The sequence below is a fragment of the Bombina bombina genome, chromosome 7 (genome assembly GCF_027579735.1).
Source record: "Bombina bombina isolate aBomBom1 chromosome 7, aBomBom1.pri, whole genome shotgun sequence".
In the NCBI taxonomy this organism is placed as follows: domain Eukaryota; kingdom Metazoa; phylum Chordata; class Amphibia; order Anura; family Bombinatoridae; genus Bombina; species Bombina bombina.
Window position 1 is genome coordinate 444,393,151 of NC_069505.1, and position 17,762 is coordinate 444,410,912.

A 17,762-nucleotide genomic window follows, 5' to 3' on the forward strand; every position below is an offset into this window, starting at 1 on the left:
AAGAATACCAAGAGAACAAAGCAAAATTGGTGATAAAAGTAAATTGGAAAATTGTTTAAAATTACATGCTCTATCTGAATCATTAAAGTTTATTTTGGCCTAGACTGTCCCTTTAATTTAAAAAATAATATATATTTTTTTTAAAAGAAATCCTTGGAAGATATGTGAATTACATATCTACAATTTTTTTTAATGTAATTACTCGATAATTTTTTTTGGAAATAGAGTTCTTTGTTTCTCTAAAAGTTCTTTTTTAGGTGGTCTTGGTGTTGATGCTATATTGGGAGGCATAGTAGGATTTTTGGAAACCCAATCATGGCCAATTGTACCTTCAACAAGATCAAGTACATAGGTATTCATTTCAGAAATATGACTCATGTCCATCTCCTCATACACTGGTCTTAGAAGCCACTCCTTCTTACTTTTAGGGTAATAAAAATTAAACCTCAATTGTCCAAAACAACCACTTTTTTCATTGGGATATTTGATTCTAGCTTGTACTCTGGATGAGTTCTTGTTATGAGCTATTGCAGCCAATTTTGTTCGTGCATCCATGGCATCCATTTTAAAATGCACTCTTTTGGGTCTATATTTTATAACAAAGCTATGGAACGCTTCCAAAGATCCGGTGTGGCAAAAAAAAAACGTTGAGTAGATGGTAGCAGCACTTCTAACATGGACTTGAGTGAAAAAAAAACAAAAAACACAGGTAGCGAAACTCGTCAACGCCGATTGCCTATGGAGCTGTTAATGAGTCTGGATGGTTTCGCAGAAAGACTCTCCCTGCATCTCCAGACTCTAACTTTCATCAATGCTCACACTGAGAGGCTGACAAGACTACTTAAAACTCCAGTCCCACATCGAAGGGCAGATACCCTTCCTAAGGAACTACGCCGAAATCTTCTGACACTACTCTGTCCTCCTCCTGTGACGAAAGGCAAAGAATAACTGGGGGATGGGGGAAGTGGGGGGGGAGGTATTTAAGACTTTGGCTGGGGTGTCTTTACCTCCTCCTGGTGGCCAGGTGTTGTATTTCCCACAAGTAATGAATGCAGCTGTGGACTGTAGCTGTGTATTAAGAAGGAAATGTTGATAGGGCACCAGGAGAACATTCCTAATCAAACCCTGGACACAGGGCCCCTTCCCACGACCAACAAGATTTCTCCCCTATTACTGGTGCACAAAAGCAAATCAGAAGATAATGAAACTTGTTGCTTTATTTCAGGATTTATAAAAATAACAGTTTAAGTGCTAAATGTCACAGCTCCACCTCCAATTAAGGCCTCAGGACTTCTGCAGACCCATAATTCTGAAAGTAAAGGAAGACATCTTCTCGTAAACCAGGAACATGAGAGCAGCAGTGAGGATAGTCTGCAGCAGCTTCGCCTCGAGGCCTTTGTACAAGCCCAGGAACCCCAGGCGCCTGCAGAGAGAGAGGAGAGGCCTTAGTGACACTATCCAGCGAGCAGGGCCCCAGCACCCACTCTTGTACACTGACCTTACTCTCTGCTGCAGGAGGTACACAACGTTACGCACACTGGCAAATCGCTTCTTCTCCACGCTCACATTTACTTTACTAAACTGTGAGAACAAAATGACAGCAAGAGGTTAATTCAGGATTCCTGAAAGTAACCCGATCCCCATGTGCTCAACCCAACACACGCACGCTCAGCCCTATATGCATTCCCACATGCTCAACCCCACACACGCACGCTCAGCCCCTATATGCATTCCCACGTGCTCAACCCCACACGCACGCTCAGCCCCTATATGCATTCCCACGTGCTCAACCCCACATGCACGCTCAGCCCCTATATGCATTCCCACGTGCTCAACCCCACACACACGCTCAGCCCCTATATGCATTCCCACATGCTCAACCCCACACACACACGCTCAGCCCCTATATGCATTCCCACGTGCTCAACCCCATACACAAGCTCAGCCCCTATATGCATTCCCACGTGCTCAACCCAACACACGCACACTCAGCCCCTATATGCATTCCCACGTGCTCAACCCAACACACGCACACTCAGCCCCTATATGCATTCCCACGTGCTCAACCCCACACAAAACGTTCAGCCCCTATATGCATTCCCACATGCTCAACCCCACACACACACACTCTCAGCCCCTATATGCATTCCCACGTGCTCAACCCCATACACAAGCTCAGCCCCTAAATGCATACGCTTGTGCTTAACACATGCACGCTCAGCCCCTATATGCATACCAACATGCTTAACCTGACACATGCACACCAAGCCCCTTTATGCATACCCACGTGCTCAAACCAACACACACATGCTCAGCATGATTGGTGAAACTATGTGCTGTTACGCAGCACAAAAAACCTGGCAAATTATAAAGATGTATAAAATGAATATAACAGAATCTGCTGTGAGTTATTATAGCCTGCTATGCAAGAGACAGTGTGTATGGGTAAGTAAACAAAAGGACGACATTAAGCCACACCCCCACGGGATCAGTGGTACCCACCACACCAACCCTCGTCTACATACGTAACCATGATACGATTGGGCAATCTCACAACTGCAACACAAGTTGTAGTTCCCCTCACTATTTAATGTAAACACTTCTAGAGCCAACAAATAGGAATTCCTAAGGGCTAAATAGTGTCACAACGTACACACACACACACACACACACACACAGTGTGCAAAAACCTTTTGTATTGCAGCCCTAATTACTGATATATACTGTGCATATAACATTTGTGTGTGCAGACCTTACGTAATGCAGCATTAATTACTGATATATACTGTGCATATATAAACATTTATTGTGTGCGCAGACCTAAAGTAATGTAGCACTTAATTACTGATATATACTGTGCATATATAAAACATGTACTGTGTGTGCAGACCTTATGTAATGCAGCATTAATTACCAATATATACTGTGCATATATAAACATTTATTGTGTGTACAGACCTTATGTAATGCGACATATAATTACTGATATATATATATATATATATCTAACATGTACTGTATGTGCAGACCAGCATTAATTACTGATATATACTGTGCATATATAAACATTTGTGTGCGCATACCTTATGTAATACAGCATTAATTACTGATATATACTGTACACACACATAAACAAACAAACATTTGTGTGTACAGACCTTATGGAATGCGGGACTTAATTACCGATATATACTGTGCAGATGTTTTGAAATGCCGTGCTCATGTCTTATTTCCAGGTCAGATTAACTATTTCCAAGATGGGGCTGTTCAGTAGTTCAGTCACCCAGTAAACTCTGGCACCACATCCCTGTCACTGCTATAAAAGTTGTCTATTGGTGCAGAATATTGTGCAAAACCTCTAGGAACAAGTAGCGATCTCAGATACTGCAGAATACACAGCTCTAATCAAATTTAAATAGGGAGGGCACATGGAGACGGCAAAAAGCCAGGGTTATTATACTGCAGATCTAAGTAACCAACATCTACTTACCACAAGATTAGATACCTAGCAAAGGCAAGTAGGGCCCACACACTATACACAGACACCCACACTATACACACAGCTATAAGCTGCAGCACTCACCCTTAGTATGGACTGAACCGTCTGTAGTGGATACGTTAAGGTTGTGGCAATAGCTTTGGCAATAGCACCGATCACAAAGATCTCCAGGGCAGAGAGCTAATGGGACAAAAAGAGACAGATGATAGGTTGGTAGTGACAAGCCCTGCCCAATAAAAGGAACAGAACACAAGCCCAGCTGCTGGTCATTTTCCCAGGCCATTCACCAGAAGACAGCTCCTCAATTTTATTGCAAGCCAGGAGGCGAGAATTTTGCTTTACATCTCTAGCAGTAAAGATACATAACATTTAAACAAAGTAAAAAGCCCTCAGCCAATAGGGGCACAGCAACCATAATACAGTATAAGTCAATCACTTCCTCTTTCTTTACTGCTCTCCGGCAGAGAAGGTGATAGGAATAAAAGCACTAGATAATTTGCTATAGAGATAAAAGTTTGACAAATAAATCACTCCCCACTCATTCACTGAGAGTGGATTTCTTTTTCCTTTCTATTTTTTCTAACAACTTATTTGCCGATTTATCAAATTTCTTTATAACATATAGCTCAGATACGGTTTTTCTACCGTTTTCTCTTATCACTTCTCTTACCTTTGTAATACTGCTGTCTAATACTAATACCTGTAATTTAATATACGCTGCAAACACATGGGCCGGCATTTATTTTGTCCTGCTTTGCACGAGGGGCCATCTTTCTTGTGGCTTCTTCTCCTAACCCGGCCGCCATCATGGATCACGCAACGTCTTTTGCGCCGTGCCACGTGACCACGGCCATTTTGTTTTCTCCATTTTCTGAGATTACACCTGTTTTGCAATCCGATGTAATCCTCTCTTTTATTGCCTAATTTATTTCATTTTCCGATCTTTATATACTTAACACAAGTGTATCATTGGATATTTTGCAAGTATTTACTGCTTTACTATATTTTTTTTAAATCAAAGTTTTTTTATTGAGGCAATATCAAAAATACAAAACGTCAAACAGTATACAATCAGCAGCTTGTTATAGAACATAACATATGTTATTAATAAGACATTGGCTGTAAATGCGAAGTACAACTTTTACATTCTGAATTTACCTCTTTTCTATTTCGTTTCCTATGTCATAACAAAGATAATAATGAAAGAATGAAAGAATTTAAACAACCCTGGTAAATTATACTTCCTATAGGGTGATACGTTTATTATGATAGAGGTGTATTTATTTTTGAAGGATTGACAAATTATAGGGAATCAAAACAAGTTGCTCCTATTAAATACATGTGAACAGGGGGCAGAAAGCCTCATCTTCATGGGAAACAAAAGACTAAGAGCAACTTATGACAAAATAATGTTTGTAGCGGATTAATACCGCTTATTTATCCACCTAATATAAGAGTGGATTATAGCTATGAGAGCGGGGGGGACGGAGTTATAGATTCAATTAGAGTTTACAAACTTTCCAAGCTGTCATCATTATAGCTGAACTCTATATATACTCTTACGTAGAGACCTTTTCAAATATCCTGGGTTTTTGTGTATAATACGGGTCAGATTACATTCTGGAACAATTATTCTCATAGCAAAGTATCAGGATGTATGTAACATGAAATATGAGGTAGATAATATGAAACATAGTATAAAACGAGATATAAAGGGCTTCTAGAGGGGCTCCTCTCCTGGGGAGGTGCCATCTACCGGCACCAGGGGAAAAGGGAGTAGGGGTATGACCCGTAGGCAACAAGTACCGACGGGAAAGGGAGGAGAGGAGTCTCTTCTGTATTAGTTACGTATAATGCCAATTCCACTGGTCCGGCCGCAACCAGCAGAACAAGCCTAGATTGGTATACCAAACCCTTCTAAGTAAACATACATTATCCATGTATACTGCTACATCCTGACTCACAATTAGGGTGTCTAAAGCAAACTTACCAACTTAGAATGTTTAGAAAGTATAACCTTGACAAATGTCAATGATATACTAAGGTTACCTATCTGGAGCAAGCTTATGTTATGGAATAGTAGCCCTATTGAAGTGCATTTAAATGTAATCTTTAAATTAGGCTTATTGGGCATATTATGCTGACTCCCTGCGTAGGTTCTACATGACTTTAGTAAGCTGCAACTCTGCTAGTTAAAGTATGCAAGGTGTGCATCAGAGTCTAGTACATAACCCTTATTCCACTGTTAGAAGAGAGACTCATATAGGGGTGAAGTAAGAACGTAAAGCAATTGTTTACCATATGGATTTGTGCGTATATACAGAGTATCTATTCTGCCATTAAGATAAGCATGTGAGACACATATAACATGCATATGGCTCAAATGCATGAAAATTGCACCTATCTTTCAATTCTGACTATACAATGCAGATAAATTTACCTCAGCTTATCTATGTGCTAATGTAATATCTGTAAACGTTAAACCTGATCTATAAGGGATAGAAACTCCTGATATTACAATAATAAAATAAATGAATCTCAACCTTAGTTCATGAGACTGAAACATATCAAAAGAACAAACTATTTTCAATAAATCTTTAAATGGGGCTTATTAGGCATACTATGCTGACTCCCTGCGTAGGTGCTACATGACTTTAGTGAGCTGCAACTCTGCTAGTTAAAGTATGCAAGGTGTGCATCAGAGTCTAGTACATAACCCTTACTCAAGAGAGAATACTGTGCTGTATACACATACCAATAAAACATTGTAAACATAAAGATAGAAATAGCATGGTATATGATACAGTAGACAGTATAGAAAAGCATTCCCCACTTAGCTAACAAACCAGTGTGTTTAGGGCAAGGGGTATATCTGTCGTGAATCTCAACCAGCATAAACATACTTGTCAGTAAGACACTCTTAAAATAGGTGGAAACATTAGGTTAGAAACATATTAAAAGTTCAATCAGAAGCAAAGGGATTACTAATCCAGAAGTGACACAACCATACCAGTAATTCAAATATGGGTAACATGGATAACAGGATATATGTATAAAAACATATGTACCAACTCGCTCATGTAGCTAGTTTGTAGGGAAAATTATAATTATTTACAGCCCACATCACAATAAACAGTATATATGTTTGAATATGACCCCTCCCATACTTTACTTAGCTTGGAAACTATGTTAGATCTGTATTTTGTGAAAAGGGATATATATAGTATCAACAATAAGAACAGTGCAAATTTATGTATCATAAACCTTCTGACAGTAGTTAGAAAAATTGCAAATATATAGCAAATATAGTTAAACTTCCTAAGCGAATAAACCCTAGAATAGTACCACTAGTTTCTTCCTTGTAATATCTGATATTCTAAACTGTGAGGTACTGCTTGTAAGGTGTGTAATAGGGGGAGATACTAAACAGGGACTAGAAATGCAGAGGGAAAACCATAAAAAAAAAAAAATTATAGAATCATGCAAGTTCAAAGTTCAGTATTACTCCTAACTAGGGGAGAGAGCCAAAAATAGAATAATTTGAAGGTAGGTAGACCCTTAATCTCAGGCCCTTAAGCCATCATTTGGGAGATCTATCGTGTGTGAGTCAGAGTCTGAGCATGGTGCCGATATCTCCAAGACATTAGAACCAGGTTAACCCACACCAGATCTAGCTGTAAGTGTAGAAAATTGAGGGAAAATATCTCTCAGAGACCATGGGAATAGCGGTGGGATTGTATAGGGCTTCAGGCCTCCAAAATTAGCAACAGCGACCATCAATGTTAAATAAGCATCCGGCTGCTGTATTGTCCCAAATGTGCAAGCTGCTTCTGCTCTCACTAGCGCCTCTGTAATGCCGGTAGTAGAAGAGGTCTCTTCAAGCCCTTCCAGCTTCGTTTTGTGGGCTACGCTAGGCTCAGGCTCCCTCCACTGTGTGTACTGAGAGTTCAAAATGCCAGCAGTCTGGGAACAACAACGGGGCTCTACCACAGCTCCCCGGGCAGCAAAGGCATCAGTACTGGGATCGAGCACAGGAGGAAAAGGTGAGTCAGTTCTGTCATGTAGAGCATCGATGCAAGCCGCGTGATGCCAGTCCAGCCGAGCAGACAGTTCCTCTAATAGCAAAGTGATGTACTCCATCTGCGTTACAGTCCTAAAAGTAATCTATTGCGCTAAAGTAGGCCGCCGTTTCCTCTAAATATTGTGACGTCTTCTGCAGTAATCGGGGTTTTTGCGCTATCACCCGGTCATTAATCCTGAGCCAGCACCGCTCAGGAAATATGTCACTCCTGTTGAGTAATGATTTGCAGGTCTGCGATATCCTTAGAGCATATGGGGGTCCAAATAAAACTGTGGTAATCGTTATCCGCCCTCCGCCATCTTAGATTTGCTTTCCCTGTAGGACACGGTCTAGCAATAGAAGGGTGGCAGGAGGGACGAAGCTATTAGAATTCTTGCTAATCATAATTCTATTGATGTCCCGGTTGCATCTTTAAGACAATCTGCGCCCTTAATTACAGGCTTATAGTTTCTAAATTCTATTATTTGCGGGAGCTCTGTAGAGATGCGTCCATTCTCTCTGCTAGTTAGCTCCGCCCCCCCGCTTTACTATATTTTAATGCAGGTGGTATGTATGTAAGTAAAACAAGGAAAGTAGAACCGTTGCTGTATTAGGTTCCCAGGTTTTGGAAGAGACCTTGACGTGGAACCTGGGCTTGTCCCATTTGGCCAAATGCGGTAACGGACTCTTACAGTTTCTTTCAAACTTAGCTGAGAGCTTGTGAGCAAGTGCTAGACTTTTTTGTATGGAATGAATGAATGCACACACACACACCTTTCTGGAATTGCTTATACAAGTGAAAACCACTTCTGAACAATGTATCCTATAATGTGAAAAGCTAATAAAGATATTGATTAATGATATTGTCATACATTGCGGTACTCTGGCGAGCTCTGCTGCAGGCTATTATTGATACGATATTTATTATTATTACAATCCTTAAACAATCAGATTTATTATGTCTGATTCAGAACAACTAGGACATACAGTCCATGATTTCAGCGTCAGTGGGGGGAAACATGTCAGCCCTGGTTAACAACCTCCTACAAGAGTCTTTAGACTGACCACTTTAAAAAGAAAACTAAAAAGGATGCAAAATCTAGAGAGCAATCCCACCTCCAGTGATACCTCTGCTGAGGGACCATCAAAAAATGTACCCGCTCCCTTAGATACGGAGTATTACCCAGACGACTATTTGTCCGATGAAACTGATCATGATCCATCTAATGAGCCTATAGTCACTCCTGAAGACCCAGATATTTTAGAAAATACCATTATGAATCCACTAGGTCAGCCCATGTTTGATCCAGATAATTTGAGACATCCCAGATCCTCTGAATGGTCTTCCCGCCCCAAATATATCCAAATTCTTACAACATTGGTTGCGTAAACCCCTGACTAACTCAGCCAGGAATAAATTACGGGCAGAATATCCTCACCCCATCCTCTCCAACAAAGAAGCCCATAACCCAGAATTTGACCCTACAATTGTCACTTTCCTGACTCTAAGTGGTCGGGACCCCAGAAGGGGAATTAACAAATGATTAAAATCTACTCAAGATAAACTTCTGGACTTGGTAGGCCCGCTGACCCAGATCCTTCAATTAGCAGACAATGCTATAATGTCTCTCATTAGACCCCCTCCGGATCAGAGTGGACGCAAAGAACAATATATGTCTTCTGGGAAATACAAACGTATCTTTGTCTATAGAGCGCCGCAGAGCGGACCTTTCTTGCCTAGACTCTAAATTAGTAGAAATGGCCTGCTCGGAAGGTGGTTCCACAGCAAAAGGATTATTTGATGAATCATTCATCAGGAAACTCAGCGGATATGTGTCAACTCTCACGACTCTTGATAGAGCCCAATCTAATGTACGGAGGGTCCTGTATGCCCAAAGGTTTTCTTTTGCCAGGGCTGGCAGGTTCAGGGGGCACCTGCCCAGCCGTGCTAAACTTCAGAGGCTCCTTCCAGCAGACGGCACCACAGATTAGACCTCTTCCCTACCAGTGGTAGAAGTTTCAGGAGCAGGGGTACCCCTCGCCAACTACAAACATCCCCAGCAGGACCCAATCAAGGTGAGCAATACTTTACCCCTTGTTTTCCACAAAAAATTGTTTATCAACATGGTCCCTAGTCACGTCAGACCCATGAGTACTTTAGACAGTCCAGGGTTTCCATCTAGAATTCGTACAATTCACCTCCCAACCCATTACTCCAACCCCCATACCTTTCCCGTCTCAAATGCAACGTCTAATAGATTTAGAACTTTCACAACTTTGGCAAAAAGACACTATGGAGGAGACCCACTCAAAAGGTTTCCTCAGCAACATGTTCTTTGTAAAGAAGAAAGATGGGGCAGCCCATCCAGTCAAACCTAAAGAAACTCAATTGATTCCTAGTCTACAGACATTTCAAGATGGGGGCATCTATCTTCTCAGAGACATTCCCAAATAAATAATTGGATGGTTCGTTTAGATCTAAAAGATGCCTACCTAACAGTCCCCATGCACCAGTCCTTTCGCCACTACTTTCAGTTCCTATGGCAAGGACGCACCCTGGTGCTTCAAAGATCATGAGGCCAGTCGCAGCTTTCCTCAGTTCCAGGGGAATTCGCCTAATTGCATATCTAGACGATATTCTCATTCTAGCTCAGGACAAATCCATCCTCTTACAACACCTGTCCACTACAGCCTCTCTCCTACAAAACCTGGGTTTCGCCATAAATTTAGAAAAATCCTGTACCTCTCCTTCCCAGCCTATGGAATTCCTAGGCTTTTTCGTGAATTCCCTTTTAGCCTCTCTGGCTTTCCCAGAGACAAAGTCAAAAAAAGATTTGCAAAGAGCTCAGCTCCACATTAAAGAAGTCCCACATTTCCCTCCGGCAATTAGCCAGGATAATTGGTCTGCTCTCAGTCTCAATTCAGGCGATCTTCCAGGGGCCTCTTTACTATCAAGCTATGCAAAGACTCAAACACTCATCTTGCTCTAAATCCTCTTACCCTCAAGTCCATCGCCCTGACCCAAGAGGTCAAAACAAGAAATGTCTTAGTGGCTTCACAATATGAAAGCATGGAATGGCAGGGCTATTTCCGGATTCCTACCAGACTACATAATAGAATCAGATGCCAGCCTTCTGGGCTGGGGAGCTTCTTGGGACTTCCAAACTACAGGAGGCAGATGGACCCCGGAGGAATCCTTACATATCAATACGCAAATTCTTTGATGAACTGCTGTGTCCTTCTCTGTATGGACAATATATCAGCGGTTCAATATATCAATCGCCTTGGAGGCACCAGATCACAGACCCTGTCTTCCTTAGCAAAACAGTTCTACCAATTCTGCTTCGATCACAGGATATCTGTGATAGCAGAATACTTACCGGGCCAGTCCAACGTTGTAACGGATTGGTTTTCATGTTATTGGAGAGATGTGAGCGACTGGCACCTGCTCAAATCGGTTTTCCTTTACATCCAATCCCTCTGGACCTCTTTGCTTCCAGGACCAACACACAGATTCCAGCTTATTTCAGTTGGCTCCCAGATCCAGGTGAGATAGCTTCGGATGCTTTCCTCCAGACCTGGCCCCAGAAGGGAGGCTATGCCTTTCCCCATTTCTCCACGATTCCCAGGGTCATTCTGCACACACGCAGGCTCCAAATCCAATTAGTCCTGATCACTCCTTGGGGACCGCCTCAAGCTTGGTTTCTAGACCTGCTAGAACTCTGTCCTTCCTCTCTGGCCGTATCTTCTTACAGATACTCAGGGATCTCCCCATCCCCTAATTCTCAACAACAGCCTCCAGCTGCTAGCCTGGATGATTTCCAGGGTTCCTGGGACTCTTTAGGTCTTTCTATCCCTGCTCGAGAACTTCTGCTGGACTCTTGGGCTCCAGGAACTAGAAGATCTTACCTGGCAGCCTGGTCAGTATGGCTTCATTGGAGTATGGCTTCATTCGTGTATGGCAGAACGTACTGATCCCTAAACAGCTCCTGTTACCCTAGTAGAAAACTTTCTTGCTCACCGCTATGAACAGGGCAAAGCGTATCAATCCATTAATCTTTACAGATTGGCCATCTCTGCAACTCACTATCCGGTGGATGGTTTTCCTTTAGGTCAACACCACCTCATCTGCCGCATTATGCGGGGGATCAGGGTAAAGATCCCTATAAAAACCAAATATAAATACCTTTAGGATGTATCCATGATTTTCTCTCCATTTAGATCCTGGCCTCAGAATACTCAACTCTCTCTTAAACAATTATCAGCCAAATTGGCTGTCCTCCTCGGTCTCCTTTCGCAGTGTGTCGGATGTGTAGGCTTTGGATAGAGATGGATTTACTTTCTCCCCAGAAGGGGTTCTTTTTTCTATCCACAGGAGTACAAAGACCTTTTCCTCTGAACTAACCTATCCCTATTTAGAGGAAGAGCCTCACTTATGTGTAGCAGCGTGCCTGAAAGACTATTTATCCTGAACAGCTTCTTTGGCTGTCTCTGGTCCCCTCTTAATCTCTTATGTGCATCCTTTCAGACCAGTCTAGGCTCCTACCATAGCGAGATGGGTTAAATGGATTATGTCTTTAGTCCTAGTTCCTTCATCCTTTGGAGCTCACTCCCGTAGGGGAGCTTCAGCATCTAAAACTTTCCTTTTGGGTTGCTCTCTTCAAGACCTCTCAACTGCGGCTGATTGCTCCTCAGACTCTTTTTTCCGCAAATTTTACTTTAAGCCTATTTCACATGCAGCTCTGACTTTGTTAGATGTGTAGCTTTAAAAAGGCAAAATAGGAGCCTCCTCTCTAATAAAATTGTGACTATTGTGTCACCAAGGCTAACATAAGCCTCATTACTGAGAAACTTAGGGCAGCTGTACAAGACCCACCAGCCTGTGCCTAAGTGAGACAACAACCTAGAACTAGACGACTTTGTCAGTGGAAAAAAAAAAAAAAAAAAAAAAGCTGGTTTTGGATTAGAAAGAGGCCGTATATCGGCTGAAACACCGGTTACTGGTTTTTCCTTCTCTCACTGAACCCTCACAGCCGCTAACCAGGGACATGGGGTGAAAGGGGTTTATTTGCTATTTAGTATCTCGATATAACAGCAGCTTTCAATGGGAAGTTACATATTGATTTGGTGCACTGTGTATCAATATATGTTGTATTTTTCACTTTTTATGCCATACACATTAATGTTAACACTTTATATTTTCACCTTTATTATTTAGTTTCTTTATATCATCTGCCAACGTTTGACTTGCCTGCAAAGCTTTATTCCTTCGCCTCAATAATAAAAAAAATAAAATAAAACACATTACTTTAGCCTATTGTCCTCAAGAAACATGCCCGTTCAAATGTTCTGAGCCTGCAGGAAGAGCAGATCTAGTTGTCTAACACAGCCCAAAATTTAGGAACTGTCATTTTCCTTTACCAATATAAGCTTAAAAAGGTGCAATTTCCAATGCATTAAACACTATGCGGCCGGTCATTACATGGGACAGCATACCAAACACAGGGTTAATCTCTGCTGCAGAGCTGGGGCATCTGGTTACACTTACCGAGGGAACATGAGCTGAGGCGGGGCATCTGGTTACACTTACCGAGGGAACATGAGCTGAGGCGGGGCATCTGGTTACACTTACCGAGGGAACATGAGCTGAGGCGGGGCATCTGGTTACACTTACCGAGGGAACATGAGCTGAGGCGGGGCATCTGGTTACACTTACCGAGGGAACATGAGCTGAGGCGGGGCAACTGGTTACACTTACCGAGGGAACATGAGCTGAGGCGGGGCAACTGGTTACACTTACCGAGGGAACATGAGCTGAGGCGGGGCAACTGGTTACACTTACCGAGGGAACATGAGCTGAGGCAACTGGTTACACTTACCGAGGGAACATGAGCTGAGGCAACTGGTTACACTTACCGAGGGAACATGAGCTGAGGCAACTGGTTACACTTACCGAGGGAACATGAGCTGAGCCAACTGGTTACACTTACCGAGGGAACATGAGCTGAGCATCTGGTTACACTTACAGAGGGAACATGAGCTGAGCATCTGGTTACACTTACCGAGGGAACATGAGCTGAGGCGGGGCAACTGGTTACACTTACCGAGGGAACATGAGCTGGGGCAACTGGTTACACTTACCGAGGGAACATGAGCTGAGGCAGGGCATCTGGTTACACTTACAGAGGGAACATGAGCTGAGCATCTGGTTACACTTACAGAGGGAACATGAGCTGAGCATCTGGTTACACTTACAGAGGGAACATGAGCTGAGCATCTGGTTACACTTACAGAGGGAACATGAGCTGAGCATCTGGTTACACTTACAGAGGGAACATGAGCTGAGCATCTGGTTACACTTACAGAGGGAACATGAGCTGAGCATCTGGTTACACTTACAGAGGGAACATGAGCTGAGCATCTGGTTACACTTACAGAGGGAACATGAGCTGAGCATCTGGTTACACTTACAGAGGGAACATGAGCTGAGCATCTGGTTACACTTACAGAGGGAACATGAGCTGAGCATCTGGTTACACTTACAGAGGGAACATGATCTGAGCTGTCTTTGCACAAGATAGAGAGGATGAGCTCACCTCAGTCTGCCCTCTCAGGAGGTGTCGTTTTAACCCTTCGTAGAACATGAACTGGATGGCTGGGTTGAAGACAAGCAGCAGGGATGGGAAGGTGCCATTCCAAAATGCCATGAGCCCCTCTTCACGTAGGATTTTACGAAACGCGTCTACAGAGGAAAAATTATCATCCCCTGGTTAACCCCCTCTCATCCATGGTCTTTACAGGTAGTACATAACATTCCAATTAACCGATTCTTACCCCCTATTCCGGTGTACGTGGTTGGCACAATGTCCTCATTTCTAAACTTGGCCCCCTGTAATTTCAGCCGGGTGTTCACAACCCACAGAGGTGTCGTTAGCAGAACGTTTACAACCCCTAAAAGAAACAAATACCACAACCAGCAATGTGGCGAGTCATTCACACGTTTAGAATGATTTTCTCTCTAAATAAAACAGCAAATACAACTTGTGCTGCACTTAATGAATTGTGTACATAATTACACACGTCTATACAGCACATATGCAGTGCACACACACAGGTGACAAAACCGCTATATTGGGTCAGCGACTGCTATTTTTATGTACCAGTTATGCAGCAGCAGCTACTTTCAACCTCATCAACACAACTTGAGCCCCTCAATATGCTTCTATCCCTAGCCCATAAGTTTAGATCTGTCTAAAGCTCGACTGCTAAACCCAGCACCATGTAATGCAGCTCACTAGGGGCAAGTGGCACACTGTTGCGCCAAGCTAAAAGGGGTATAGTGCGGCTCTGTTGGAAGCGACGCGCGTATTACAAGTTGAAAGTAAACGTGTTCACTTGTGCACAATTTAATTTGTGTGTAAGGATAGCGCAACTTAAGATCTCTGGTTAACTGTTACATGAGACAAAAGTTGCACAAAAACATCAAAAATACATTTCACAGTACAGTTACTCATAATAAAAAACAAACAAAAAAACATTGCATAAAAAGTAATAAGGGCTCAAAGATATGAGGTCTTAGTTATATAGAAGTGCAATGGGCCTGTGACAGACCCTTCTGTCAGGACTGAAGGAGTTAACTGTGTTTAGCTTTAAGAATCTAATTTCTAAAGACAGGTTTTCTGGCCTCAGCTATTGTGTGCTATAATTACATTTAAGTAATAAACAGGCCATTGTTTAATCACCCTCAGAGAGCAGACGCTAGGTGATAAGACAAGCCAAATGTGTTTAAGTTGTTATCTGCCTAAGTAAAGTATTTAAGTAATGTAATTCTACTGTTTCATAAAAGGGCGTCTTCCCCTTTTTATCTAAATGTACAAGAGTCTTTCAACCCCCCCATCTGGGGTCAAACCTGTATAAATACTAGGCATCTAGCCTTTAATAAATGTCATTCTGTTTAAACCTGAAAACTGGCTGGTTTGTGAATTGCTGATTTCCTATGCAGGACATTGTTCATCTGGGGTTAACCCTTGGTACACTGTTGGTACCGTAACAATTGGTGGCAAGCGACGGAATGAACCTTATCGCCCAGAAGAGCAACTACACAAGCCAGTAACCTCAGGAAGAGGGGGATTATTACAATACTGACTAAGATGGAAAGAGTACCAGGGACAGAAGGAACCAATAGGCCCAGCATAGCAGACAGAACCCCTGAAGAAGCAAGCTTTGATCGGGCGGTTAAAATAAGACTGGCATATTATGGCCCCAACCCATCTGCGGAAATTATCGACCGGGTCATAGCAGCTGTGGAGGCCAACCTACTTCGCCAAAGCGGCGCTGCAGCAGCCCAAGTCACAGCAACCCCAGTGGAAAAGGGAAAAGTAAATTTTGCAGCTTTTAAAAACTTCCTGGAAACAGAAGGAGAGATTGATGGGTACCTTGCGGATTTTGAGAGGCAATGTGCACTACACAAGGTACCCGCAGAGGACTGGGTCACGATATTATCCGGAAAATTATCCGGCCGGGCCAGTGAGGCTTTTCGGGCCATTCCAGATGAGGAAGTCGGGGATTATAATACTGTAAAAGAGGCTCTGCTCTCCAGGTATGCGGTTACACCGGAGGCGGTTCAGAGGCACTGTTAAATTGGCTGGTGATTCCTACCTTGAGTGGGCATGTAAGGTGCACCGCACAGCAGCTCACTGGATAGCGGGGTGCCAAGCCGTATCTGGGGAAGAGGTGCTGCAGCTATTTCTGTTGGAACATTGCTTCGACAAGTTACCCGCAGGAGTTCGAGAGTGGGTTCGGGACCGTAAACCCTCCACCCTGCATGAAGCGGCTCGCTTGGCAGATGAGTATACGGATGCCCGCAAGCTGGACACTGCTACCACTAAGCCCCCTGCCAGAGTAGAGTACAGACCCCCAGTCACCCCAGCACCTGCCAGTTACCAACCCCCAGCGCACCGCTATACCACACGGTCTCGGGCTACGAACTACCCTCAGAGAGCCCGGTTCAATTCGCGGGGCTACTCACAACCGATTCGGTGCTTTAGATGTAAGCAACTAGGGCACAAAAGACCCGAGTGTCCCCTAAACGCAGCGAACCAAGCGCAGTCCTGGAGAAGACCCGCCGGCGGAATCCCACGTAATCCTCAGCCTGCGGCCCGCTACGTAGAGGCGCAAGAATGCTGGAGTATCCTACATGAGGCAGACCTTGTGCAAGCTGCCCACCGGAATAACCGGCAACTGGTTAAAGTGAATGGGAAGAAGGTCAGTGGTCTATGGGATACTGGTGCTACCATGACCTTGCTTCAAAAGAACTTGGTGTCTGAGAAACAGTACACTGGAGACACTGTGGCTGTGAGGGTAGCAGGGGGCGATGTGTTCAGCCTACCTGTTGCCAGGGTACATTTGGATTGGGGAGTGGGCGTTAGACCTGTGAATGTGGGGGTCAAGAAGGACTTACCTGCTGATGTTCTTCTTGGAAATGACTTGGCCCCCCTTGTTTCTGCCTACGCTCCTATGGGTCCCGCTGATGTTAACCCTGTGACTACCCGTGCCCAGATCCGTGCAGCAGAGACTGACCCACCTGCTGCTAAGCCCCAGGACGCTGAGCTCAGTAAATCTCTATCCGCTATTGATACGTGGAAGTCCCGTTACAATGCGCTGATGAAGGAGAAGAGTCACGTAGAGGATGAAATGGTCACGTTAACTAATCATGTAACAGTGCTAGCAGGAGAGAAGAGGAGTGCAGAGGAAAAAGCACGTTTAGAACAGGAATCTCTGCTAGACAGGCTGCACCGACAGACTGCAGAAAACACCAGCTTGAGAGTGGAACATGAAACATTAAAGACAAACTTAGTGACACTGGAGGAGAAGCTGACCCTGGCTCATAGTGAGGTGCAGCAACTCAAGGGCACCCTATGTCAGTATGAAGGGATTGTGGATACCTATAAAGAGCAGGTACAGAAAACTCGTAAAGAAGCTGATGAGATTTTGAAGGACTGTTTAGCCCTAGTCTGGGCACTGAGGAAGTTGAACCCTTGTTTGTATGGACAGGAATTCTCTCTCATAACGGGAATACAAATGGATTGTCCCAGCAAACTGACATGCCTACCACCCCTTAGTCCGGTCATCCCCAGGTTGACCCGCAAAAGGGTCAAGCCGGGTCTGCCGGAGTGTTCCACAAGGGGGGAGCTATGTGACAGA

The 17,762-nt window shown here is 43.6% G+C and overlaps 1 protein-coding gene across 2 annotated transcripts in view; it reads right to left on the reverse strand.

Moving 5' to 3' along the window:
• Positions 1-1,199: 1,199 nt before the first annotated feature.
• SLC25A17 (solute carrier family 25 member 17) overlaps positions 1,200-17,762 on the reverse strand; it is a 29,172-nt gene continuing 12,609 nt past the window's right edge. For both annotated transcript variants that reach the window (XM_053721390.1, XM_053721389.1), the window contains exons 5-9: positions 14,394-14,510; positions 14,156-14,301; positions 3,584-3,679; positions 1,499-1,581; positions 1,200-1,423 (exon numbers count right to left, since the gene is read on the reverse strand). In XM_053721390.1, coding sequence (XP_053577365.1) covers positions 1,285-1,423; positions 1,499-1,581; positions 3,584-3,679; positions 14,156-14,301; positions 14,394-14,510 — 581 coding nt within the window. In that variant the 3' untranslated portion in view covers positions 1,200-1,284. The remainder of the gene's footprint in view (positions 1,424-1,498; positions 1,582-3,583; positions 3,680-14,155; positions 14,302-14,393; positions 14,511-17,762) is intronic.